Source organism: Dreissena polymorpha, chromosome 6 (genome assembly GCF_020536995.1).
Source record: "Dreissena polymorpha isolate Duluth1 chromosome 6, UMN_Dpol_1.0, whole genome shotgun sequence".
Classification (NCBI taxonomy): Eukaryota; Metazoa; Mollusca; class Bivalvia; order Myida; family Dreissenidae; genus Dreissena; species Dreissena polymorpha.
The window spans coordinates 54,093,221-54,120,063 of record NC_068360.1 but is presented as its reverse complement, the minus strand read 5'-3'; the positions used below and the strand labels follow the sequence as shown (position 1 = coordinate 54,120,063).

The 26,843-nt window shown below is 38.2% G+C and overlaps 1 protein-coding gene across 1 annotated transcript in view; it reads right to left on the bottom strand.

Moving 5' to 3' along the window:
* Positions 1-370: 370 nt before the first annotated feature.
* LOC127834494 (uncharacterized) overlaps positions 371-26,843 on the bottom strand; it is a 48,739-nt gene continuing 22,266 nt past the window's right edge. Inside the window, exons 21-42 of the mRNA XM_052360361.1 lie at positions 26,468-26,595; positions 25,881-26,064; positions 24,906-25,054; positions 23,887-24,064; positions 23,363-23,502; positions 21,691-21,793; positions 20,586-20,669; positions 19,218-19,351; positions 18,495-18,648; positions 18,006-18,133; positions 17,295-17,457; positions 16,606-16,782; positions 14,804-14,959; positions 13,989-14,114; positions 10,505-10,690; positions 9,512-9,705; positions 6,452-6,697; positions 4,877-5,042; positions 4,099-4,200; positions 2,649-2,874; positions 1,246-1,461; positions 371-697 (exon numbers count right to left, since the gene is read on the bottom strand). Coding sequence (XP_052216321.1) covers positions 646-697; positions 1,246-1,461; positions 2,649-2,874; positions 4,099-4,200; positions 4,877-5,042; positions 6,452-6,697; positions 9,512-9,705; positions 10,505-10,690; positions 13,989-14,114; positions 14,804-14,959; positions 16,606-16,782; positions 17,295-17,457; positions 18,006-18,133; positions 18,495-18,648; positions 19,218-19,351; positions 20,586-20,669; positions 21,691-21,793; positions 23,363-23,502; positions 23,887-24,064; positions 24,906-25,054; positions 25,881-26,064; positions 26,468-26,595 — 3,392 coding nt within the window. The 3' untranslated portion in view covers positions 371-645. The remainder of the gene's footprint in view (positions 698-1,245; positions 1,462-2,648; positions 2,875-4,098; positions 4,201-4,876; positions 5,043-6,451; positions 6,698-9,511; positions 9,706-10,504; positions 10,691-13,988; positions 14,115-14,803; positions 14,960-16,605; positions 16,783-17,294; positions 17,458-18,005; positions 18,134-18,494; positions 18,649-19,217; positions 19,352-20,585; positions 20,670-21,690; positions 21,794-23,362; positions 23,503-23,886; positions 24,065-24,905; positions 25,055-25,880; positions 26,065-26,467; positions 26,596-26,843) is intronic.

The window sequence follows — 26,843 nt, the reverse complement described above, 5'->3', positions numbered from 1 at the left end:
TGTAATGCAGTATTTTGTAGTCCAGTTTGTTCTTGCACGTATGGTAAGTTAAGACAATTCAAAACATTATTTGTTAGCAAATTTAATAACTTTTTTTCAAAAATTCGATTACCTACGAGTAAGAGAGTAAAAATAAGTATTTCACAGCGGTTTGCTGTATTAAAGGTGTTTTTTTAGGGATATGTAATAATTCACCAAGACTACGATGAGCTCTTTGTGCTTTTTTGCGCGTAAAACAAATTGCAAAATTACAGTTTTTTAATGTTTAAACAGCATTATGATGCACATACTTTAACAATTCACTCATGTAAAACAACATCAAATCAATATACATCATTCTTAAGAGTACGGATCTAAAGCAAGAAGAAACTCATCAAGTAAATTATATTTTGTAACGATGTCATTTACAAATATTAAGCAAGTCTTGTGTATACTTGTATTCGACATAAGCGTTCAATAAACCCAAAGTATATTTTTAAACATTGGAAATTACACGCAAAACGATCCGGTTTGATTGGCTTGAAATTGTTTAGTTTTGTTTTGAAATATTCCGATGATTTTCGAAAAGTTAATTTTCTCTTAAATAGTCTGAAGATAACATTCCGAAGATTCACGAAGAGTCACGGAGATCGCTGTTTACTGATCTCAATACTTCGGGTACATAGCACCTAGATTCCCCACATCACGTGCGTGGTAGCTAAAAATAGACAAACGTTACTATTAATAAACGTTTGACAATTAGTTGATACTTAAAATAACATTTTTTTTCATAAAATGCAGACCAATCGTCAGTAAGACTACTAAACAAGGATTTTTATTTTGACGTTTGGTAAAAACTTTTATTTGTGTGTTGTTGTAGTTGTTGTTGTTGTTTTTTTAGGGGGAGGGTACCATATGCGGGGCGTTTAGTACGAAAAATAAGGTAATAAAGAACGTACAGAGATGTTTGCACAAAATGTATGTTGCTGGGACTAATTAAGTTGTATCAGTACAAATGAATATCACCCATATACTGTAAGATCATATTTTTTCGCGAGCTTAAAATTTTGTTGTTGTTGTTTTTCAAAAGAAGGATATTTTCGTTGACACATACATTCGTTAATTTCTTATTTTGGAAAAATAGAGGACTTTACGCCTTCCATTTTCCGATGTGTTTGTGTTAAAATCGTAAATCGGTCTGGCCATGAAATAAAAGAAAAATGTATGCCAGATGCTTAATTATTTTTAAGTAAGAACAAAACTTACTGGACGATAGGAAGCTCGCACGGAGCGATTGTCCCTTTATCTGTCGGTGGCGGTGGTGGTGGTGGCGGAGGCGTTGATGTTGAAGGGGTGGGGGGCTTGCGGTAGACCGCCTGACGCTCGTCGACCTCCCTGGCGGTGATCACGCGGGTCTGGCCCCTTGCTGGGTCTTGAAGCGGTCGGATCGTCTTCACGGTGCGCGACTGGTAACACGAACCGCTGAGCGGAAAAAAGCAAACGCCGAGTTATACTTTTCAAAATAATAAGAATAAAGTTATTTTATTTTAAAGGGACTTCATTCATGTCGGTGAAGTGTCGCCCCAGATTAGCCTGTACAGTCCGCATAGCCGAATCAGGGACGACGTTTTCCGCTTTTATTTATGTTTGTGTTAAAAGAAGTCTCTTCTAAATGAAAACCCAGTCTAGGCTTTAAAGGGACCGTCATCCACGAATGACGAAAACAGAAAAGTCATAAAATACCGTATTTTTTACAATTATTAGTTCATATTGATTACAATATCACGACTGGTATATTACATTACTTGAAAAAAGTTGTTAAGTTTTCATATTTTCAATATATTCGGTAATACAATTTTACTGGGTACATGTAATGGTAATGGTAAATGATAACGTTATTTAATACGTTTAGTGAAAGCATGCCTACGTTGCCGACTCGAGACAATTTAATTTAAACCTTTAGATAAGCTCTATTGCATTGAACGCTTACTGAGACACTATAGAGTCCCGTTCCTGGGTAGAGCCATTACTAGAGATGTGGAAAACGCATACTTGTATGCATATATGCCAAAGAACCTTTTGTTATAAGCAATACGATCCTTAATAGTATTGTTGAATAAATGTATATTCTGTCTTGTTACAAATTAAGTGTTCATGTTATCGAATCTGTTTATTTGGATTTATATTCTAAAATGACTATTGCAGGTTAAATAATTATATGTTGTTGTACCTATTTACGCACCAGAAAATAATATATATATATATATATATATATATATATATATTTAGGTATGAAGGTATGTACTGTTCTATAAGTCTGAATAAAATGTAGACATGTCTATCTGTCTGTCTCCGAGTTGGGATTTAACAGGGATAGCAATATCGAGGCTTTTAAAATGAGTCGCATTCTGAGAAAACGGGACATAATGCATGTGCGTTAAGTGTCGTCCCAGATTAGTCTGTGCAGTCCGCACAGGATAATCAGGGGCGGCACTTTCCTTAAGTAGATTTTTGCTAATAAGAGAATTTCTTTAATCAGAAAATATTCATAAAAGCGGAAAGTGTCGTCCTTGATTAGCCTGTACAGACTGCACAGGCTAATCTGGGACGACACTTTACGCACATGCATTTTGTCTAGTTTTCTCAGAATGCGACTCAAATGATGTCACCATCGGCCGCCTTGGATGCATCGCCGGATGAGATACACGGCAAGCCCCGCCATAAGCGCCAGAAGGAGCAGCGCCGGAATCAGCCAATACAGGAAGTTATCTATGCCGCCGGAAGTTGCCGACGCCGACGATGCGCCACTAGCGCTGTTGGGATTTGATGGCGCTGGTGGCGGTGGGTCGCAGATGAAAATGGTGACAGGGGATTCGTCGTAGTGACCGGCGGAATCTGGCACAGAGGAAGTAAAGAAACTGAGCCTCGTTCTTGGAAAACAGGGCTTAATACATGCACGTAGTGTCGTCCTAGATTCGCCTGTGCAGTCCAAAAAGTGTCGTCCCTAAATAGATTTTCCACAGACTAATCTGGGACCACACTTAACGCAGATGCGTTCAAACCATTTTTTTCCAGAACGAGCCTGTTGTATACAAGGTCATTCGCATAATAAAACAAAGAGCTATCGGCGCGAACAAATAGGAGCGTTCGGGTCAGTGGAAACAACGACTTTTGACGCCTAAGTTGTAGGCAAAATACTCTCAACTTCGATGGTTTGTTTGGATATTACTCCTCATAGAGTAATTGAATTATTTGTATATTTAGAATGTCGTTACATGTTCAGAAAACACTCACACAAATATAATTTATGTGCATACATGAATATAATGAATGACCGGCACTGTGGGAAAAGGGAGCTTAATGCGTGTTCTTAAAATGTGGTCTTAAATTAACCTGTGCAGTTCGCCGGGCTTGTCAGGAACGACAATTTCAGTCTGCAGGAGTTTATCTAGCCGTTTGGGGAAAATGAGTCTTGTCAAATTGGGATTTTTGTAATCGATTGAAGTGGCAAATTTGGGAATTCTTTATCGACAAAAAGTACTTAATTGAAGTTATATATTTTATTTTGTAGGCTGTTTTAAAATAAAGTTGAGATATAGCGTCTAATAAGCATAAGTCATAAGAGACTTCTTTCTTAAAAACATTTGGGGAATATGATTTTTTGTATTATTTCGGTTTGGGATCGGGTCCGTTTGATTTGCGATCGGGACTGTTTTACGACCTTTTTTACATAGAAAAAAAAACCCTGCAGTCTACACAGGATTGACATGAAATAAGTCCCGTTTCCCCAGAGCGAGGCTTATGTAATACATGGGCCGTGCTCTATGAAAAGATGATTTAATGCATGTGCGTAAAGTGTCATCCCAGATTAGCCTGTGCAGTATTAAACAATACTTTCCGCTTTTATGATATTTTATGTTTAAAGAAAGTCTCTCCTTAGCAAAAATCTAGTTTAGGCGGAAAATGTCGTCCCTGATTAGCCTGTGCGAACTGCACAGGCAAATCTGGGACGACACTTTACGCAAATGCATTAAACCCCTTTTTCACAGAGCACGGCTCACATAAACATGTGGCGTTATGATTGTTTCTGAAAAACGTGCCTAATTACAGCACACACACCTGTTACCCTGAGGGTGGTTTCAAATTTAGTGCCTTTTGCGTAAGAGCTCAAATCTCCGTACGTCAGACTTCCGGTCCCGGATGCGTAGAAGGGTCCACTTCCTGTGAACAAACAATGATACAAACAGAAATCTATAAACTACTAATAGGGGTCAGAGTACATGTATACTAATAAGAATTACAATGTATACCAAATACGTGTGAACAATATAATGTTTCATTTGTGAATATTTTGATTTTACGGTGCTTAATGGCTCGTCAATACAAACTACAAACTAGTATTTCTTGGTTTCTTAAACAATATGCGAAAAATATTATTTATGAAAAATATGAATCTAAAAAGTTTAGTAGCTCACAATTCAAATATGTGTGAAAAATATTTTTTTGTATGTCAATCTACAGAATTTAATAAAAATTAAATAGCTCGTAAATCTCAGATGTGAAAAATATGACTTTTTAATAATAGCAATCTAAATAACTAAATGTGTCTTGTTTTGAAAAAAACTGGGCTTAATGTATGTGCGTAAAGTGTCGTCCCATATTAGCCTGTGCAGTCCGCACAGGCTAATAAAGGACGGCACTTTCCGGCTTAATTGGATTTTTGTTAAGAACAGACTTCATTGAAACGAAAAATGTCATAAAAGGCGGAAAGTGTCGTCCCTGATTAGCCTGTGCGGACTGCACAGGCTAATCTGGGACGACACTTTACGCACATGCATTATGCACAGTTTTCTCAGAACACGAATAATAGCAATCTAAATAACTAACTAGCTCGTACCGACAAACTCATATTTCTTGGTCTTATGCGCGTCGAGTACGTCATTGTCGGTTGAGGTCACCTGACCCAGCGTACCGGAAGTGGAACCCACGGTCGCGCAGTACACGTAGGAGGTCTGCGACAGGAAGGGTTTGTTGTCGTCCTCTTCCTTGATCTTTATATTGAACTAAAATTAAGAAAAAAGCTTAACCATAAAGTATAATTGTTTGAAAGTAATCTAATTATGGCCTCATGAAATAAACTAGCAATCTCTACGCAGAGTTGTCGTTCCTGACATACCATATCGTCCATCACATGAAAATCCTACTAAAAGGTGTAGGATTATATTTGTTTGTTTAAGTATTATATTATGAAAAGTAAGATAATTTTATTATTTTTAAATAGTATATAAGTTTAGGTTAATAATTAAAAAAAATACCGAAATTATAAAAAATTATAATTATTGTACCACGTGGTTAGGCTATCATCACGTGTTGGTTATGAAGTCAGTGATTTGATCCGGCTATGCTGGTTTCAGTCAAATCTCTGTGCGGAGGTTGATAAACTAGATGTTTGTCACAAAAAGCGCTTTTAATTTCACTTAATTCTAAAATTTTACTTTATCAACCACGTCAACATTCCACTTTTAATTTGTAGATGACGACTTAACCTACGTCAGTCCCATAGTCACTCATATGCAATGTTGACGCATTTAACAAAAAGTTTCCTTCATGACGTCATAACTTTTGCACACTTGCCTAATCGTTCGTCCCCAGCCTGCTGAATTGACGCCATCACATTTTTTTTAAATAATGTGTGACGTATTTCAGTCATATTTATAGTCTACACCGTGGTATTACTCGAACTCATCGCGTCGGTGGTATTAAGAATCAGTACATGACATCGAGTATAAACACCGGGGACTTCTTCATTATTATTTGCCATTTCGAATTATAGACAAGGGCATCCCCTTCGTTTTGCCTTTTTCATCAGCCTTTCATCGCCTACATTATTCTATAAGTTCATAATATACGTCATTGCCTACGTCATCATGTGAGTCATCGAAAACTTCATTTAAAATGTAATCGCTTACGGCAACATATACGTAATTATTTACATCAATTTTATCTAAATCCATTAAAGAAATAAGAAAGACACTAAGATTATTATAGTTCGCTCACATCCATGTGTATTGTCTAATTCAGAGAAAGGCACCAATATTACGATGACCGTCATCGTCTACGTCAGACTCACCGTGGCGGTGGTCTACAGTCCCCGGCGGTCGGTGGCCGTGACGGTGCACAGACTTACCGTGGCGGAGGTCTCCAGTCCCCGGCGGTCGGTGGCCGTGACGGTGCACAGACTTACCGTGGCGGTGGTCTCCAGTCCCCGGCGGCCGGTGGCCGTGACGGTGCACAGACTAACCGTGGCTGTGGTCTCCAGTCCCCGGCGGTCGGTGGCCGTGACGGTGCACAGACTTATCGTGGCGGTGGTCACCAGACTTCGGCGGTCGGTGGCCGTCACGGTGCAGAGACTTACCGTTGAGGTGGTCTCCAGACCCCGGCGGTCGCTGGCCGTGACGGTGCACAGACTTACCGTGGCGGTGGTCGTCAGTCCACGGCGGTCGGTGGCCGTCACGATGCACACAATATTCTCCTCCCCCAGACGCTTGTTGGCCGCGTCCAGGTCCCACTCCTTGGTCATGGTAACGCATCCGGTGAGGGGATCCATGACGAAGACGCCAAGGCCCCGGGGGCACGACATCTTGTACGTGTGGACGTCGCCCACATCTTCGTCCTCGATGTCGTTCTTAAAGTCCGGACAGCTGATCTGCTCCCCGGGCTACAAATTGAAGAGCTCAAGTAGTCTGGATTACCTGCCCCTTTGTATACAATTTGTTTAAAATAGAAACTGGGAACCAGACTAGAGCTCAAGTTGTTTACAACGTTAACTGTCATTTAAGATAAATTGGTCGTTGTCGGCTCAGGTATTACTTGAAAGCACACCGGGTACTCGTAAGTATACTACAATGTACCCCGAGTACGGCAAATACGCTTATAGACACCCGGTCATACTTCGTAATACTTTTTAGTATCATAGCCGTACCCTAAGTACATTGTAGTTAACTTAAGAGTACCCTGGGTCCATTTAAATAGTAAGTTAGCCGAAAATGACCGATTGAATGTTAGTTAAGCTTAACCGTCGTAAACCTTTACCAAAAATATTCATATTAATTCATTGTTAAACATGTGCTTAGTTAAAATAAAAAATCCAAATATCGACTAATTTTTAAATTTGTGATAATATATGTTCATCGATGTGTACATTTATCAAGCTGTTAGCCTTACTCAGCACAGTAAAGTTTTGTGAATAATGGTACTTATTCAGATTGTACGAATATAAAGTCAAATATTTTTAAAACCAAGTATTAGTAATTATCGGATTATCATTATTTAGCGATCGATGAACAATTCTACACCGTTCTAATGCGTAGCTAAAGCCTCGTGGTTTCATTCATACAAATCCGAACACCAAATGAGCAGCGTTCTGAGAAAACTGGGCTTAATGCATGTGCGTAAAGTGTCATCCCAGGTGAGCCTGTGCAGTCCGCACAGGCTAATCAAGGACGTCACTTTCCGCTTGTATGACATTTTTCGTTTAAATGTCTCTTCTTAGCAAAAATCCAATTAAGACGGATAGTGTCGTTCCTGATAAGCCTGTGCGGACTGCACAAGCTAATCTTGGATGACACTTTACGCACATGCATTATGCCCAGTTTTCTTAGAACGCGACTCAAATTGTTTTTCCTGACCGATACTCAACAATAAAACGAAAACTATTTATTAAAAAAACACGCTTTAATTTATGTCTACAATGAGCGTCTTAAAAGCAACATATTAATACGAGCTATAAAAAAACGGGAGTCATTCAACCATGACAAAATCAAACTTCGAAATCAATTTGCATGTACGTTTTGTCACACGTTACACATACGTATAATTGATTTTTATGTTGCAATAATATTTAAAAAAAACATCAGAAAGATCTATATTTAGAAGGCGATATATTCAAATTTCAAACGTGTAAACGTGACCTTTTCATAGGTCACACATGTAAACGTTACATTTTCACATTTCACACATGTTAACGTGACATATTCACAGGTCACAGATGTTAGTGTATTCACACTTAACACATGTAAACCTGACATACTCACAGTTTACACATGTAAATGTGACATACTTACAGTTAACACATGTAAACGTAACGTATTCACACTTTAATCATAAAAACTTAAAATATTCAAAATTCACACATGTAAACGTGACATATTCACAATGCAATCACGTTAACGTGACGATTTACATTGCACACATGTAAACATTACACATTCACATGCGGCACTTCTATACAGAAATTAATCACAAACGATGCATTTATGCCAATTGACCAGTCGCCAAATAAGCGATCGCTCCTCCCACTAAGTTGTGTTTTCATAAAACGCTTATTCCATTACTCCGACAGTAAGTCTTTGTTTGACGGACCATGTGGCCGCAATAAACGAAATCTGATTGATTATAACGTGAGTTTGACAGCTGGCGAGTGGCAGGGGCGTCGGAGGCAATTTGACATTGGGGCGGCGGAGGGGGTGGGTATGGGAGGGGGTATTGACCTCCCGTTGGTGGGGGTCAGGGATTTTTTTTCAAATTTTAGCATCAAATGGCGCATTCTGGTGCGTTTTTATGCCTACTACCTGATCTTATACACGTCTATTGCAGGCATATTCTGAATTACAAAAGTTGCGACAGATTGACAGACGATGGAGAAGTGATCTCTATATGTTGCAGTTTGTACTTTGTAGCAGGTGGTACAACAATAAGGATCATGTGGGTTGAAAGAACGTTCTTCGGCATTTTTGCTCGAAATTCCGTTTTTGAAATTTAAAATTCGTTGGTTGGTTTGGAGTAGACACATTGAAATGACACATAAAAGTGGTAAAAAACATTAAATAAGTTTTTTTAGAATTATCGATTTACTTTGAGTTATTACATTTAATTCAGGTATCTTGAGGTATCTTTAATTTTGTGAAAATTAAGGACTATTGGCTATCGGCACATTTGTTTTATGTCACTCTTTCCTTTATATTATTAAAAAGAAGCAAAGGCGTAGATCATACCGTCAATTTAAGATTCCCAGGTTTAATTACTCAAGAATAAAGGGATTTTCGTTATAACAGAGACCGATCAATTAACAACATAATTGACAAGTACACTACCGCGGGCGGGTGATGACAATCAACAATACACTTGTCGTAACCGCGAAAGCGTGATTACCTTGCTTCGTGGTAAAGATATTTCCAAATATACGGGTATTGAAATGAAAAAATGAAAAAGGTCTTTGCCGAAATTTCATTTTTGCAGAAAATATTGGGGCGGCGGCCGCCGCCCCTGACGCCCCAGCTCCGACGCCTCTGAGTGGTCAATTAATAACCCACACAAGGCATTTTCAAAAGGGACGCACGTGTAATTGACACTCTTATTAGTGACACAATCAAAACACGAACGGACGCACACACATCACGTGACAACCCAAGACATAAAGCAAGCGTGACATTTCTACACCCGACGCATTTGCACGCTGCGAGTAGCTCCTTACCCCGCCTTCGTCGTTTTTCGTGATCGTCCCAGTCGTTGTTGTGAATTCCGGTTTCTCGTTGACGTCACTGATGAGCAGCGTCAAAGTCTCGGTCGTGGAATTGCCGTAGCCGTCGTAGGCGTGAATCACGACCTCGTACGAGAGTTTGTTGACCTTTTCGAAATTAATCACGGACTTTGCGCGAATTTCGCCCGCTGAAAAGAAATCAAAGCGCTGAGAGCCTTAAAAGACTGTATGCGAGCCGATATACGTTATTAATATCAACGCGATTTATAAGCGGTTTTATTTGTATAAGTCTCCAAACTAGGGTCTTTTTGTGAGGTAAAATATTGTTTGCACATAAACTGTAGAATACTTCACAATCGTTTATATTTGCCGGCATGACATTCAGTGGTTTTCAAAAATGCCTGTTTCGTGGGCACGTAAATTCGTGTATTTTTCATTTTGGAGACAAACACGAATTTGCGTCGCTCATTTTCCGATCAGTTTGTAAAAAAAATGTCAAATGAATATTAATTATTTTACAGAACAAAAATAAGCTAATACTGCTTACGATCTAACGATCGTATATTAAAAACTCGAGGGAACAACATTTCTTGATATTCAATGCTTTAACTTTAAGTTGCTATCGCTGGAACCAGTCGGGGAGAAATGTGAAATAATGAAAAATACCCGCCCTTGTCAAAACTTCAACGACTCATAATATTAGAATACTATTTGAGTATATCTATTATTTTACAATGAATAGTACGCTTTCTTAAACATAGATTACATGCGTAACATCTCATTTACATACATAACTTGACCCAAAAAGTTAACGTGTTGTTAAAGGTGTTTATCAAGTGCGCTAAAAGAAGTACATGTACATATCACTGTCATTTTATTTTTAAATTTCAGTTTTAACAAAGCGCATATCCTATTTTAATTAAATGATTTTGATTTTTTTCCAATTTACCAAAAAAACACACACGGGAAAACATGTAAACGCCGTACTTGCAGAATCGCATGTGAAATAATCTGCGCCACCGTCGATGAAGTTGCAAAAGTACTTTATGACGTCACCAACATCCGGGTCCTCGTGATTTATGTCATATATAACGTCACCGGCGGCGTTGTTTTCGTAGACGGCTAAAACGTCGATTTTTGGAACGTTCGTCAGCTTTGGCACAGTGTTTATATCTGGATTAAAAACAGTTTAAATATGAAAACGCACACACGCAAAACAGATTTTCATCTACGGAAATATTTCCAGGGAAAATCCATAAAGCGTTTAAAATGAAAATAAACGAAGCCGGTACTGCTTTCATTTTTTTTCCTTCAAAAATAGTTTTCGCTTTGGTAAATAACTTTTAAGTATTGCTAGAAAGGATTGATTGATGCATACTTTGTGGATTCTAAGAGCAGTGCCAAAATGATTCTTTTGAAACAAATGTAATGATACAGATTAAGCATCTTACAGTGCCATGTCAGCATTATAAATCTTTGTAGTTTAAACCTATTTATTTTAGCTCGATTGCATCGAAAGCCTAAGGCTTATTGAAAGGCTCTAGAGTCCGAGTCCGTATCCTAGGACTCAAAACCAGTACTTGGTGTCTCTGGGGAAGATCGAAAGAACGCTCCCACAACTCGAACTCATGACCATCCGGTCGTTAGGCGGACACCATATCCACTACACAACGGGGACTCTCTAATTCTCTTTAACACCAAATCAAGAAGTGACCGAGTGAACAAAAACATTTAAGCAGGGGAGACAAATACAATTGCCTGTTATCTTGTTAATTTAAACATATTTTATTTCCAAAATAGTTACACAACTACAGAACATACATAGAAATACAACTGTTTTGAAAAAAGGGTAGGGCCTAAAGTTCTAACAACATTATTGGTGTTCTTTCCCTGTTTTGTTTTTTACATTGCATATATTCGTGACGATAGCGTGATTGTGTAAAGCTATATTTTACATGGTCAAGATAGCATTTGTCTTAAGAAAGCAAAATACAGGTGCGCAAGTAAAATACGAAAGAAAATCATGGTCTGTAAAGCATTGGAAATAAAACATACAGTACAACCTTGAGATAGTGAAGTCCTGTCCAGGAGAATAAACATAACTATGTGCTACAACAACATTTTTCGCATAATTCCAAGTATTTTTGATGACGATTTTACTATATTAGTGATATGCTCGTGCCATTTATTGTTTGAGCTGAGTGTGTTTGTGGTTTTCTTCAAAATTGACCGGTAAATTATTAAATAAAAACATGTGGTTGGGGAACAGCATGGTGTGATGAAAACAACATAGCCACGTTTTTTGTGATTAAAATCTACAAGCCATTGTTTTGCCCAGTTACTTATAACTTGTATGTCATGGTTCAGAACAATTTCGATGTTATATATATTTGAGGTAGTACATGAGAGGGAAGTGTCATCGGCAAAAAGGCGCGAAGTACATTGAAGGTGCTTGACTATGTCGTTTACGTAAACAAGAAAAAATAATGGGCCTAGAACAGATCCCTGTGGAACACCGGCATTACGCTCTAACGTTTGAGATATTGATGCACCAACCACGACTTTTTGAGTGCGACTCCCTAGATATCTTTTTATCCAATTAAGTAAAATACCATCAAATCCATTTTGTTTAAGTTTGAAGAGTAGTCCTGTGTGCCAGACGCGGTCGAACGCTTAAGAAATATCACAGAAAACCATGCATGTGAGTTTCTTTTCATCAATACCTTTCGTTATTCGATCAAAAATGTTGATTAATTGAGCGACTGTGGAGTGACCTTTTAAGAAGCCCGACTGGTTGGAGTATATAAGTTTGTTAGCAAGAAGGTGGTTGTATAAATGTTTATAAACTATCCTCTCCATCAGCTTGCCTACGCAACTTAACAATGAGATAGGACGGTAGTTGGAAGGATTATTCGGTTCCCCCTTTTTAAATAGAGGCATTACACTCGCTTCTTTCCATTGGGCGGATATGTACTTTCGTTTAGTGATTTGTTAAAGAGGATACAAAAAGGCTAAGCAATATAATTACACGTTTTCTTAATGACAATATGACTTATAAGGTCACCACCGACGGCTTTATTGGTTATTAAGCATTTAATAACATCTATAATTTCCGATTCTGATATAAGCAGGTTATATAATTTTGTGTTAGAGATATCTGAGAATTGTGGAAGAACACCGGCTGAGTCATTGAACGACGCAATGGAGGCAAAGTATCTGTTTAAACAGTTTGACTTGTCAGTATCTGACAAATGTACAATAAGATTGCCGTCAGAGTCCGTTGACTGTAAAGGTGGTATCGAATTCGGGTGAGAATTTGTTTTTATTAGTTGCTTTAGTGTTTTCCAATATTGTTTTGGATTTGAAGTATTTAGTTCATCAAGAGATGTTTCTAGGTTAGAATAAAACTGTTCTTTCGCATGTTTTTATCATGTTATTAACCTTATTTCAAAGTTGTTTATATTTATTCCAGTTAGCAGAAGTAGGATTGTCTATGGATATGTGTTTTTGTCTATCTCGTTTACGAGCCATTGTTCTAATAGAAGAATCATACCATGGTTTGTCATGAGGGCGCACTGTGACAAGTTTATTTGGAATGCAAAGTTTCATCAGTTCGATAAGTTTGTTCGTAGACATAACAGTTACTTCATATACATAAGAATCATGGATAAATTCCCAGTTTGTACATGTAATAAGATTGTTTAGTCGATCGAAATCGGCATATTTATACAACCAAATGTTTCGTTGAATCGGTTTGCTGTTTATAAAAGGAATTGTAACATGAATTGCAGTAGCATGATGGTCACTAACAGTTTGAGGGATAACTATTACTTCACTGTTCAAGCATGAAATGGTATCCGAGATTAATATCGGATCAAATATTGTCGCTTGAGAGATAACGTTGTGCATGCTATACAGGGATACTGATTGAGAGAGGCGAGCATTGTGTTTAAATTGGTCTTCATTTATGTCCCCAAGCATGATGACGTTCTTGTTTAAATCAAGCGCCTTATCAATCCTGATTTCAAAATCATTCCTTGTAACTTAATCACAGTTACCTCCCCTCCAATAATCAAGGTGGAAAGCCAAACAATGACAGAAAGAAATATTTTAATGCGAAACCGGTCGGAGCGATTCGTAGCTATAAGACGAATCTCGACATTAAATGGTACATTTCACATGCATTGACAAAATTAAATACCATGACATAAACAGCGAACACAATTACAAATATTGTCGTCGATTTGATTTGTTTCCTTTCGTCAGTTGTGGTTGTTCGTGTTTTGGTTTTATTTTTCCATCTGCTTTTTTTTCAAAGGCAGAGAAACATTGACAAAACTAGAATATATCCGGTAACTGTGTCTAAAACGGATACGTTAACATTTACGTCGCCAATGTTTGTGGTTTCGGTTTTGTTATCCTCGCTAAATTAATTTATCCAACACTTACCCAGTTGTCTCAATGTACTGACCTGTTATTTCCACAATGACGGTGTACGGAGTCGGATTCTTGTTATACTTGTCTGTTGCCACAACCGAGAGTTGGAACGAGTTGTTAGGGTACGAATGAAGATCCGCGTTCGTTACTATGTCTCCATCTAGAATTGCGCAATAAATTATGCTTGTACACAAGCTATCATTAATTAATTGAAGATTTATGCGGCAAATACCATCTGTTTTTAAGATATGAAAATGAAGATAGTTGTACGCAACATAATGAATATTACTACAATATATTTTCAAATTTTACCGAACCACAACAAAGTAAAGAAAACAATTTAAGCAAACTTCAGTAGGCGGAGACTATAGAGTACCGCCGTCGTAATTGAAAATTCGCGTATACTTCAATAAATTACCTTTTTATGGACACTTTACATCGTTGATTTTGGATTTGGGAAAAAAGATTAAATTGCGTCGCTGTGTTGAACGCATTTTTTCAAAATAAAAAAATTACAGAATTTATGTGCTAACGAAATAGTCATTTTTTATGACGAAATTGTGTGCTGACGAAAATAAATTGGTCAACCCACGAAATCATTAAAAAAATAATAGAATTTAAAATACTTTTACAGTGAATGGCTTTTTGTGGTACATTATTCAGTGCATTTATATTAACTCGTATTCCCCAAAAGCTTATTTTTGAATCGAACCACTTATTATGGTTATTAAATCTAAAGCACTCTCTTATACCAAACATGGGGCGTTTCCATAACAGGGCGGAAACCTTATACACTTCATTACCGCGTAAATGATTCACTCCGCTTGAAATGTCTACTGAGCAACCTACTCGGAGACATGATGAATGGACACGTGGCATTCGGGGTACAGGACAGCATACTGTAGATGACGTTATCGTTTTCCACGTCACTTCCGGTAGCGGTAAACACGGTGTCGGTAGCGCTGAAGTCTTTTGCGACGAGGCTAAGTTTTGTAATAGGCGACCCTATGACAAAAGGTAAAATCGTTTGAAGACAGCACTCAATAAAACAGTTTGAAGATTCTTAAAGCAAGTCAATGGCATCGTGATCCAAAATAAGGTTGATTCTATAAAACTAGTCCTCCACACAGGCTAATCAAGGACGACACTTTCCGCTGTTATTGTGTTTTTCGTTTAAAGAACTTCAAATCCGGTGCCAGCGCAAAGTGTCGTCCCTTATAAAGCTGTGCAGACTGCACAGGCTTTCCCGGGAAAACACTAAACGCACATGCATTTAGACACGTTCTCCTAGAGCGAGGATCATTAAATACAATGTCTGTAAAACTATGTAAAACAGGAAATCTCATGGTAAAAATAAAAAAAGCTCATTGGGGAAATCTTATGTGTTTGATATGGAAAATTTCTGAAAGACTTTGTTATAAGAAATTCTAACATCTTTTGCTTGCACAAATATAAAATGTTAGTCATATAGGCAGACGGGATAATCACGTGACAAACATGATGGCGACGTTCATGCCGAGACATGTAGTTTACGATGTCGTATACTACGGAATCCGTTGAACAGTACAAATATTGTGCGTCGCCGTGACTGACGCGCAAAATATCGCGTATCGCTTCGTGTGTCTAGTGTCGCCCTTTGAACACGGCACACGAAGCGATGCACGATATTTTTCGCGACAGTCGCGGCGAGGCACGATATTTTTCGCGACAGTCTCGGCAACGCACCATATTTTTCGCGACAGTCGCGGTGACGCACCATATTTTTCGCGACAGTCGCGGCGACGCACGATATATTTAACGCGATATATTGCCTTTTGGACTACCTACACAAACGCGATATATCGTGTTAAATTTATCGTGCGTCACCGAAACTGTCGCGCAAAATATCGTGTATCACTTCGTGTGTCTAGTGTCGCCTTTGATGAAAGAAGGGCGAGATTATAGATGGCACTATCCGGATTCCGTAGTATACCATTTATTACGTTTGTTAATTGTTAAATGTCCCTCACTTTCCAGCCATATCGGCAAGAAATGGATAAGCGTGTATAACGTATTAATATTCGCGCTATACATCGACTTTACGCTGCGAAATGTCTTAGCGGGTCACAAAATTACAGCTCCAGCTCTCTTGCTGATATGGTAGGAAAGTGAGCAGCATTTTAACAATTAACACAAGTATTAAAGGGTATAAAACGGCGAAAAATACCTGTCTCGGCATGGACGTCACCATCTTTTTTGTCACGTGATTACCATATCTTATAAGGCACACAAAGCTGTTTAAACGATTTTAATTTAAACAAACCGTAAGACGTTTTAGCGGGAGACTTAAGGAATTCTATTAAATCAATAAATTTCATAAACACGTTTTTATTTTAACAAACACGTTTGTTTTATCTTTAACATAAATTATGTTTCGGCCATAGCTTTCATCGGTAGTATGATTCGAAGCATAAACACAAGAAGTGACGTCAACGTAATACAGTAAAGTAACGTCGTTTGGCAAACAAAAAGACATAATGCGCAATACAAAGATGGATCAAAGTTGGTGCAATACTATATAAGTAATACTATAATTTATTTTAAAAGTATCTAAATAACGCTAAAGAATTCTCGCAAGGCGTCCTTAATCCAGCATATGTTGTTCGGCTTACTGCTAAGGTTGTCGATCGTCGGCGCTTTGTTATCGTTAATATGGACGGTGAAAATCTTCTCCGCCCCTTTGACCCCCGCGGCGTCGCTGCACTGAATGTGCAGGTTGTAGAAGGGGTTCGTGTCGTAGCTAAGCGACCGCCCCGCCACCGCCTCGCTGACGTAGTAGATCACCCATACTGAAAGAAATCGTGCAGTCGTAATGACGTCATAAATATGGGACATTCTCAAGAAAACATGTTTATTTATTGTATATTTTTACTGGCATGTTTTCAAAAGAATGCATGTTTTGTATTATCTGCAAACGCATGTTTGTTTTTGTACATGCAAGTTACTGATGCTTACATCAAATAAACTGTCCTATTCTGTTCTAAAAAAATAGGTAATACTTATAACGTAAACTGACGACATAAATATACTGTTTATACTGAAATTATGTTCATCAATGTTTCTAAAGATTGAAGAAAAATGTAGGCCTATCCTGTATGTATAGATCGACGTGGCGTAATGGATATTGTGTCCGCCTAGCGACTGGGAGGTCATGGGTTCGAATACCACTGCGGAAGCTTTCTTTTGATCCCCAGTCCCAGAGACACCAAGTTACGCAGAAAACAAACTCAATAGCGTTTAAATAAGACTGAGGTGTTTTATGCAGTAGAGCCAAAATAAATAGGTATATACTGTTTTATACCTTTTGTGGCGGGCTCGTATTTGACGTTAAACTCGTTATACGTCGGTGACGTCTGAACGCAGTCAGCCGCGTCTTCCGTTAACGTCAACGTCGTGAGTTGCTTTTCCGCAGTCTGCCATTCGTCCAGAGTTGACGCCGTCGGCAAACTCGTTATCTTTGGACCCTTAAATGATACAGCATACATTGGGTTTCGTTTTGGAACTTGACTTAACCCATTTATGCCTTGAGTCTTTAAAAAAGGCATTGGCAAACAGCGTAGATCCAGTTGAGACGCTGCATGATGCGGCGTCTCATCTTGGTCTGCGCTGTTTGCTTAAAGGAATTTCTGTAAGAAATATTCTAAATATAGAAATAAATATACTCGACATCCCTATTTTTGGAAATAAATTGATCCAATTTAGAAGGATGGGAGAGTCCACTAGGCATAAATGGGTTAATGTATTTGCTTGAAGTGTCGTTCGTGCACAGGCACAGTCTAATCTGGGACGACACTTAATGCGCATGCATCTAAACCAATTTTATCAGAAAGACGCTCTCGTGAGGATGTACAAATAAACGTTCATCGCGACGTAAATATCAACGTTACTCACGACGTAAATATCAACGTTATTCACGACGTAAATATCAACGCTACTCACGACGTAAATATCAAGATTTACTCAACACGTAAATATCAACGTTACTCAATACGTTAATATCAACGTTACTCACGACGTTTTGGACTTTGACGACGTAAGTATCCGTGGTTTGAAGAAGGCCGTCAGTGCACGTGACGTCAAGATTATACGTCGCCTTTGTCTCAAAGTCCAGAGCTCCAGCCGTCTTCACGATTTGGTTGCCTGAAAGACGTCTGTGCGTGAGCTTATATAAGTCTCATTCTGCGAAAACTGGACTTAATGCACGTGCTAAAGCGTCATCTCAGATCAGCCTATGCAGTTCCCACAGGCTAATCAGGGACGACACTTTCCACCTGAACTGGATTTTTGCTAAAGAGGCTTCCTTTAAACAAAACAAATAAATACCATAAAAGCGCAATTCGTGGAATTATGATTTGTTGGGAAAAAAATGAGGAAATTGCGTCGGTCATTTTCTGATTTGTATGTGTTAAATTCGTAAATGGGTCGACCCATGAAATCAAGGAAAATTAATACCCCACAAATAAAAATGATTTTACACTAATACGAGAGATTATGTACTAACCAGTGACGGCGAATGGTCCCCCGTCAGCGCTCGTCATTGAGCAGGTGGCGTCAGACTTATCGAAAGTGACAAAATCCAACGTCTTTAACGTCAACGTTCCGCTAACGTCCTCAGCGACGTCACTGGAGCCCCCTGGGTTAGTGATCACCGGTGCCTACGGAAATATATCAAAACGGGGCTTAATGCATGTGCGCACAGGCTAATCAGGTACGACACTTTCCGCTTTTATGGAAGTTTCCGTTTGAAAGAAGTCTCCCATGAACACAAATTAAGCCCAAGCGTAAAGCGTTGTCCCAGATAAGCCTGTGCAGTCCGAACAGGCTAATCAGTGACGAAACTTTCTTCATAAGCTGGATTTTTTGTTCAGAGGAGACCTCTTTTAAACAAAACACTTTTAATGCGGAAAGTGATGTCCATAATTAGTTCGTGCCGACGAACATGAATTAAACCCCGTTTTTCTAGAGTGAGGTTCAAACAATTATTTGAGAGCAGCCGCGTTCAATGCATTGATTATAATGTATAAAATAGCATTTATTGACAAACATTATTACTTCTTTGAAATAAAGTCATAACTCAGTTAAAATATTTACCAACGAAAAAACATTTAACATCTGACCTTACGTACAACTTACACCTAGCATATGACACATTGTAAAAGGCTTTAACATTTAACATTTACATTCCTTTGTGTCTGGAGCGATGGATAAGAGGCCCTTGACGTACCGTATTGATTATGTTCACAATCAGCGTCTCTTTGACGGTGGACACAGAGTCGCCGCACGTGATCTCGACGTTCACGGCTCCGGAACTTCCTTCGAAATCGAATCCGCCTGGATTGTGGGCGTACACCAGGTACTCTGCATGAAGATGTAAATCTTGCTAAATTGGTCGTTGTCGGCTGAGGTCCTACTTAAAAGTACCCCGGGTACTCTTAAGTACTCTCGTAAGTTATTAAATATGCACAAACTATACTAAATAAACATACACACACTTTTTTAATGTATCGGCTCTTTCCCGTATGATGAAACTTACGCTGGCAATCAAATCTAATTGACTTTAACATTGTTAAAGAAACTAGTTCTTACTTATCATCTGTAAAAAGCATAAAGTAGAAAAGAATATGAGTTGTATTCGGTGGATAGTGATTGTAATTCACACGTGATCACAAAAACAATTGTAATGATCAGTCGCCCGAGGGGTAACTTCCCAAATTTTAGGGTAGGGGTGTCCCACTGAGACTGCGAAATGTGATCCATTTTTACACCAGAACTCTGATAATGTCGACCCATTTTTACACCGGAACTCTGATAAAGTAGACCCATTTTTACACCGGAACTGTGTTAAAGTAGACCCATTTTTACACCAGAACTCTGATAAAGTAGATCCATTTTTACACCAGAACTCTGATAAAGTAGACCCATTTTTACACCAGAACTCTGATAATGTAGACCCATTTTTACATCGAAACTGTGATAAAGTAGACCCATTTTTACACCGGAACTGTGATAAAGTAGACCCATTTTTACACCGGAACTCTGATAAAGTAGACCCATTTCGATACAAGATTTTGAAAAAGCAGACCCATTTGTATACGATGCCATTGAGAAAGTGGACCCATTTCAATACAAGATGTTTGATAAACTGAGCCCATTTTAATACTAGAATTTGATAAAGTGGACACATTTCATACTAGAATTTTTATATTTACATATTAATACAGAATACTTATTAAATTTGCTTTTATATGTTTATTAGTTTTCATATAATTTTGATACCTATTAACATACAAGAATGAAATTTATCAAACGCATTTTGATCCTGATATTTTCAAATAAATATGCATTTATATACAAGCAAATTTATGACTTCAATACCCATATCTATGCTTAGATGCTATAAACAATACCAATATCTATAATTTTAGTCGAACAATACACCCAATATTTTCGGCACACCCCTATATACCCCTAAATAGGAGGTTACCCCCCCCCCCCCCCCCCTTCCAATCACTCATAGATTTAACTTGATATTCCACCAAATCCAACTAATACCCTATATGTAATTAATGACGTAAATGGTGACGTCACGTACGCGTATTTGGTGGTGTCACAGTACTTTGCTCTAAGGGTAGAATTCCCGCGGCAAGCGCAGTATCGCTCAAGTAACATGGTGGAACTTGAAATAAACAAAAAGAAGCTCTTTCAACATAGGTATACTCTTAAGTACCACAAGAACAAATCCGCCTTTGTGGCGTATTGATTTGTTGACAAAGTGTGAGTTTCTATTGACCAATGATCTTTTACACATATACAACATTGTGTTACAACTTATTTTGACGAACATAATCCGAGGAAAATGAAATTGCAAATAAAAATAGCACATTTAGAACATTGAACGTATAAGGTTTGTTAACAAGACATTGAGCAATTGTTCGAAATTGTCTTCTAAAACTTGTGAGCGATCAAGCGCCATATACATACAGAATAAAATAGTGGTATTTAATTAGCTATAGAATAAGAGGTGAGCGCAAGGTGCAAAATAACAAAAGTCATAAGGTAAGTATTTGCTGATCAGCTACCAAATGCATTCAGCTTATTGGATGGTATCATTTTGTATTATTGTCCGTTTCAAGACAAATAAACAGTATGTGTCGTAAAGTATGTGGGGTTTACTACAATTTAAAGAATAGAAATCAACTCCTCTTTTTAAAAAATGAACGCGGGACAAAATGGACCACGCGGGCGCCTAATAATTATTTTACAAAATACGATGTTCAATTTGATCAAATTTGTGTGGCCTTAAGATTGAATAGAGATAAGTATATTCAGGGCGAGTTGGAAACCCTTAACTGCAAGCTGTGGCGTTGTGTAAACAATGACGTCATTATAATATATTATCGATCTAAACCACAAGCTTTGTCGTCCTGTACATAATGACGTCATTATATAGATATAAACCACAAGCTGTGGCGTTGTGTAAACAATGACGTCATTCTATATATAAACTACAAGCTGTGGCGTCGGGTAAACAATGACGTCATTATATAGATATTAATAGTTCTTTTTCCGGGCAAATCTTACGATTCTTAAAAAATCCGAGTTTATAACATATTACATATTTCGACAATGAATGGATCCATATTTCCACACCAGGCAAATGGTTTGTAAAATTAAACAGCCTACAAAGTAACTCATACCGCCTAGGTCCGATACTGTGAGAGTATATAGCAATGTTTTAGACGTCACTGACTCGGCTATTGACGGTAAAGTAACCGCAGGGAGGTTAACAAACACCGGAGGCTGAAAGAGAAACACACACTAATTATTTAATGAAATGGGCCGGTTTGATTAGAAAACGGGGTTTTAATGGACCTTTTCAAGTTTTGATAAATTGACAAAATAAAAAAAAAATGTTTCAGATTCGCAAAGTTTCGTTGTAGTTATGATATTTGTCAGGAAACAGTAAAACTGAACATTTACCATGCTCTAAAATTTCCATAATACGCATCTTTTGACGATTTAAAAACCTGAAAATAATATAGCGTTCCAACGCGAAACGTTTGAATAATTTGGAGAGTTCTGTTGTTGTCGATATATTCAGTAACACTACGAGGATTGGGTATATAAATAATAAAATCATGCATTGTATTAGCACGGATGGCCGAGTGGTCTACGCGTTTGACATTTACTCCAGAGGTAAGTGGTTCGAGCCCAGCTGAGGGTTCTATTTTCTTTAATTTAATTCTTGTTTTTATTGGAGCTTTTTAGATCCAATGTTTACATTTATCAATATAAAGCACTTAATGATACCCGTCAATATCTGTTAAAATTTGTGAAAAGGCCCCTGTAAGGCATGTGCGTGAAGTGTCGTCCCAGGGACGAGACCTTCTGCTTAAACTGTTTTTATGATAAGGAGAGGCTTCCTTTAAACATAAATAAAAACATTCGAACGGAAAGAGTCGTTCTTGACTCGCCTTTGCGAACTTTACAGGCAAACCTGGGACGATACTTTACGCAAATGCATTAAGACCCGTTTTCTCAGTGGTTTTAAACGAACGAAATCATTGATTTCGAGATGTCCCGATGTGTTCCGATTTGTCCCGATGTATTCCGATGTGTTCCGATGTCTTTGTGTCCTAGTTTTTTTTACAGTTTTTTCAAGCAATACATGAGCCGCTTTCAGAGACAGCCACTTTCAAAAAAAAAATTGTATAATACCTTATAATGCTCTTGATATAAACAATGATAAACGTGTAAGAACTCAAAATAAAACCATATGTAACTAAAATATAAAAAAAAACGCATGTTTCATATGTAAAACAAGGTTTGTAGTACCATCTTAGGAACTTAACGAGTTATTTCCGTTTGTGTAACCTTTTGTCTAAACTATGTTAAATCTGAAAGAATTAAAAATCAAACGTATGTGTCCTTGAAATACCATCTAAGGTACTTGAGGTGTTTTTTTTCAGTATGTGTGGACAGACAGAACGACAGATCAATGTGGATCGACAGACCAAAGCCAAAATATAACTCGATAATTCCTGTTGTACTTTTTGAGTTATAATATGAATTTTAAGCTTTGTCTCATATTAAGTTACCGTGAAAATACCTTAGGCCAATGATGGGAGATTGGCAGGGCGTAGTTTCCTCTTTATAAGTATACCAAATATAATCAGTGTGTCGCCGGTTAATGAAAAGTGTGCAGCCAGTCCGGGAGTCGAACCCGGGACACCTCAATTGCAGGGCGAGTGCTCTCCCGACTTAGCAAAACGGGCCGCCACACCTCTTTCCATCAATCCCGCTTAAGTTCGGTACCGTGACATATGACAGACCTAAATGCCAGACTGTTCTTCGTCTTGGACTACTTACGCTGTTTTCCAGCTCCACTGCGTAGTGATATCTCGCGCTAAAGACGTTACCGTCGTCGCAAATAATCGTGACGTTATGAACGGGCGTGACGTCATAGTTCAGGGACGCTGGCGGGCGTCCCTTGTACCAAATCTGGAACGCTAAAAGAAAGAAAAACAAGCGTGTGTTAACAAATATAGTATCATATTTTCATGCCCGCTTTATCGAAATAACATCCCCATTGAATGTTGAAAAAGCAAACACGCACAGGATAGTGACACCATCTCGATTAATTTCTTTAGCAGTGTTCAAAATAAGATGGCTGGAAAAAAACATGAAAAAAATGCGAATCCATCGCATTACAAACGGGATCAGCGAAAGTGCTTGAAAAAATAAATATGTGAATTTTGACCTTTGACGTTTATTTTCAAATTTGGCGTGAAGCATGTGTCATGTATGTTTTATCATCAACCTTAAACACGTGAAATCGTCCGTTGAAGAAAATGCGTTTAATTCAGAAGAAAATGTGTTTTGGACTTGCATACCTGGTACAGTTCCGGCTCTGATCTCAAAATGCGTCGCTTCCGGTGTGGCAGGGTCCACTTTACAGGATATGGCGTCATCAGAATCTTCAAGGCTGAATGAGTTGAGTTGCAGGGCGGGGACGGAAGTGTCTTCCAGGAACTGATATGACGTCATCGGAAATGACGTCAGAACTGGGTCCTACAATGAAATGGATTTTAAAATAAATTGTCATTTACAATTGCAAAATGTTTAACCGTTTATTGCTTTCCCCGAGATTCAATAAAGGGACTTTTGGAACCAAAAGATGAAGCGTTACCTATTTGTTACGCATGCTTAAGAAAATATGAGAAGAATATGAGAAGTGAAACGCTTAATTGGTTCACAACATATTCGGCGCATTATCGAGTAAAAATCGTTACAAAAGATTTCATTATTTTTTCCGATTACACGAGCAGATTATCCATAAATAAAACGATATTTTTTATTTTAGTCATTATTGTTATTTTTCTCTGTTAAACACATCGTATATATTCTTTTGTGAATCTATAACAATTATTTTGAAAACCGTCATTAAACCAAAGTCTGAATGAGTAAGTCATTTTGAAGGGACTGTCCAACAGATTTTGGCATGTATTCAAGCTTGTCATTAACTGCTTAAAATGCTTTATATTGATAAATTTAAACATTTGAACTACAAATCACCAGTAAAAAATAAGAATACAAATTTTAAAAAGAAGAAAAAACGTTAACCACTGACCCCTAGAGTCATGGAGTTTTGGCATTGTGTCACACCGGTCTTACTGACAATAACAATAACGTAGTGACGTCACCATTTATGTATAGAATGGGAGTTTTGGAGTAAAATGTCTCCCGACTTTACCACTCGACCATCCACGCTCACGACTAATGCTGGGGTATTTTTTAGCTATATAAGCAATTCTCGTAGTCCCCCAAAATATCGATTGGCATCGAACGACGCTTTTGACTGTTGGACAGTCCCTTTAAGGTCAACCACGATTCCGGTTTTCTACAGACCTACCTCATCAACGATGTTGACGTTGAACGTCCCAGTGATGACGTTGACGGGATTGCCGTCAGTACACCGTATCGTTAGCGCCAACGGCACCGCCTGGTCGTTGAAGTCGATAGCAGATTCCGTCACAGTGCTAGAGATCCAGACTTCAAATTCTAGGAATTAAACACCAAAAAATCATTTGCTTGAAATGCTTAACGCGCATACCGAGAGAAATTCCTCGAAAAAAAAGAGACATAAAAACAATAAATACAGTTATCACACTTTTCACACAAACTTGAAAATTAAATTAAAAAATGCTTATTAAATGCAAAAATTTAATTTGATTGTTTCAACTAAAAACATCGTTTTAAATACAAATAATGATAGCAACATGTGGTATTCACATTTAGTGATAGTATGTAAGCAACATAGACGTAATACAATAATTCTGACTTCCATGAAAGTCGTCCCTGATTAACCTGTGCGGACTCTATATGCCAATCTGGGACGAAAATTTATGCACACGCGTTATTGTTCCTGCAATCAAAAAAATAGTAATTCTCCATATTTTGTTTTCGATTTTAGATGGTAATGAACTCACGTCTCTAAAAAAGCACACTTCTGTGACCGTTCTTACAACTCAACTGGACTTTCAAACACGATACTTTCGTAAATGTAAAATGGCTAACCGAAATCATGAGTCTTTGTGACAAATCTAGATAATAAACCTAAATAAACTGATCACTAATGTTTCTTTTGTCTGCAGGTAACAGGGGCGTAGTGAATATGGTTCCAACCTAGCGACCGGGAGGTCGTGGGTTCGATCCCCACTGTGATAGCGATCTTGAGATCTTCCCAAAATACACTATGAACTATTTCTACCCAAGAAAAGGACTCGAGAGCGTATCAATAAGTCATAGGTTTGCAATGCAATTAAGCCAATATAAATAGGTTTAAACTAAGCTAAACTGTGTACTTATGTTTCTAATGATTATTCACCTGGCTGAGAAACATTCACCGGTGACGTCACATTTCTAATCTCATACACGGTGGTGGATGGTGACGTCACAGAACACGCCGTATCCGGGTCTGTAGTCGTAAACTTCCCGAGTAACGTCTGTGTGACAGTGACGTCAGAGACGTTAGGGGAACTTCCGGGGATCCCGGATACAAACGTCGGCGGCTGCCAAAACAGAAGGACAATGAAAAAAATCAGTTTAACAGCCAGGTGTCATTTTTGGTTTTCGTTTGTTAAGTATAACCGCGTTTACGTAAATTTCTATTATTGATTGCACTTTTACCGTGATGACTTTTGGTTTACATTGGGTTTCTGCATAACAACATGAGCGGGAACATTTATTGTTGAGGGAACATTTGCCGGGATGATTTTTTTGTTTATTTGGTTCCAGTATAACTACGTTAACTTGAACATCTATTATTGAAGGCGCATTGGCCGGGATGACTGTTTGGTTTCCTTTGGTTTCGCTGTGACAACATTAACTTGAACATTTGCTTAATGCGTATATGCCGGGATGTTTATCGGTTTTCGGTTAAACCGGTTAATTTGCGAACGTTAAACAACCTACCGTATCGATCACTGGTTGTGTGAACTTCACAGTGACGTTATTGACGCCATCTGAGCAGTCGACGTTGATGACGTAAGGTCCGTTCGCTGCTCTTAGCGTTACCCCCGCCTTTACGTTAATTGTAAACCCTGAAATCGTGCAAGCGCTGTTTTATATCGATATGAACTTCACTCTGGGATAACGGGGCTTAATGCATGTGCATAAAGTGTCGTCCTAGATAAGCCTGTGCAGTCAAAACAAGCTAATAAGGGACGATACTTTCCGTTTTTTCTGAATTATTGTATATTGGAAGTCTCTTATTAGTAAAGAAAGGTTTAGGCAAAAAGGGCCTTCCCTGACTAATAGCCAGGCTAATCTAGTACGACACTTTTCGAAC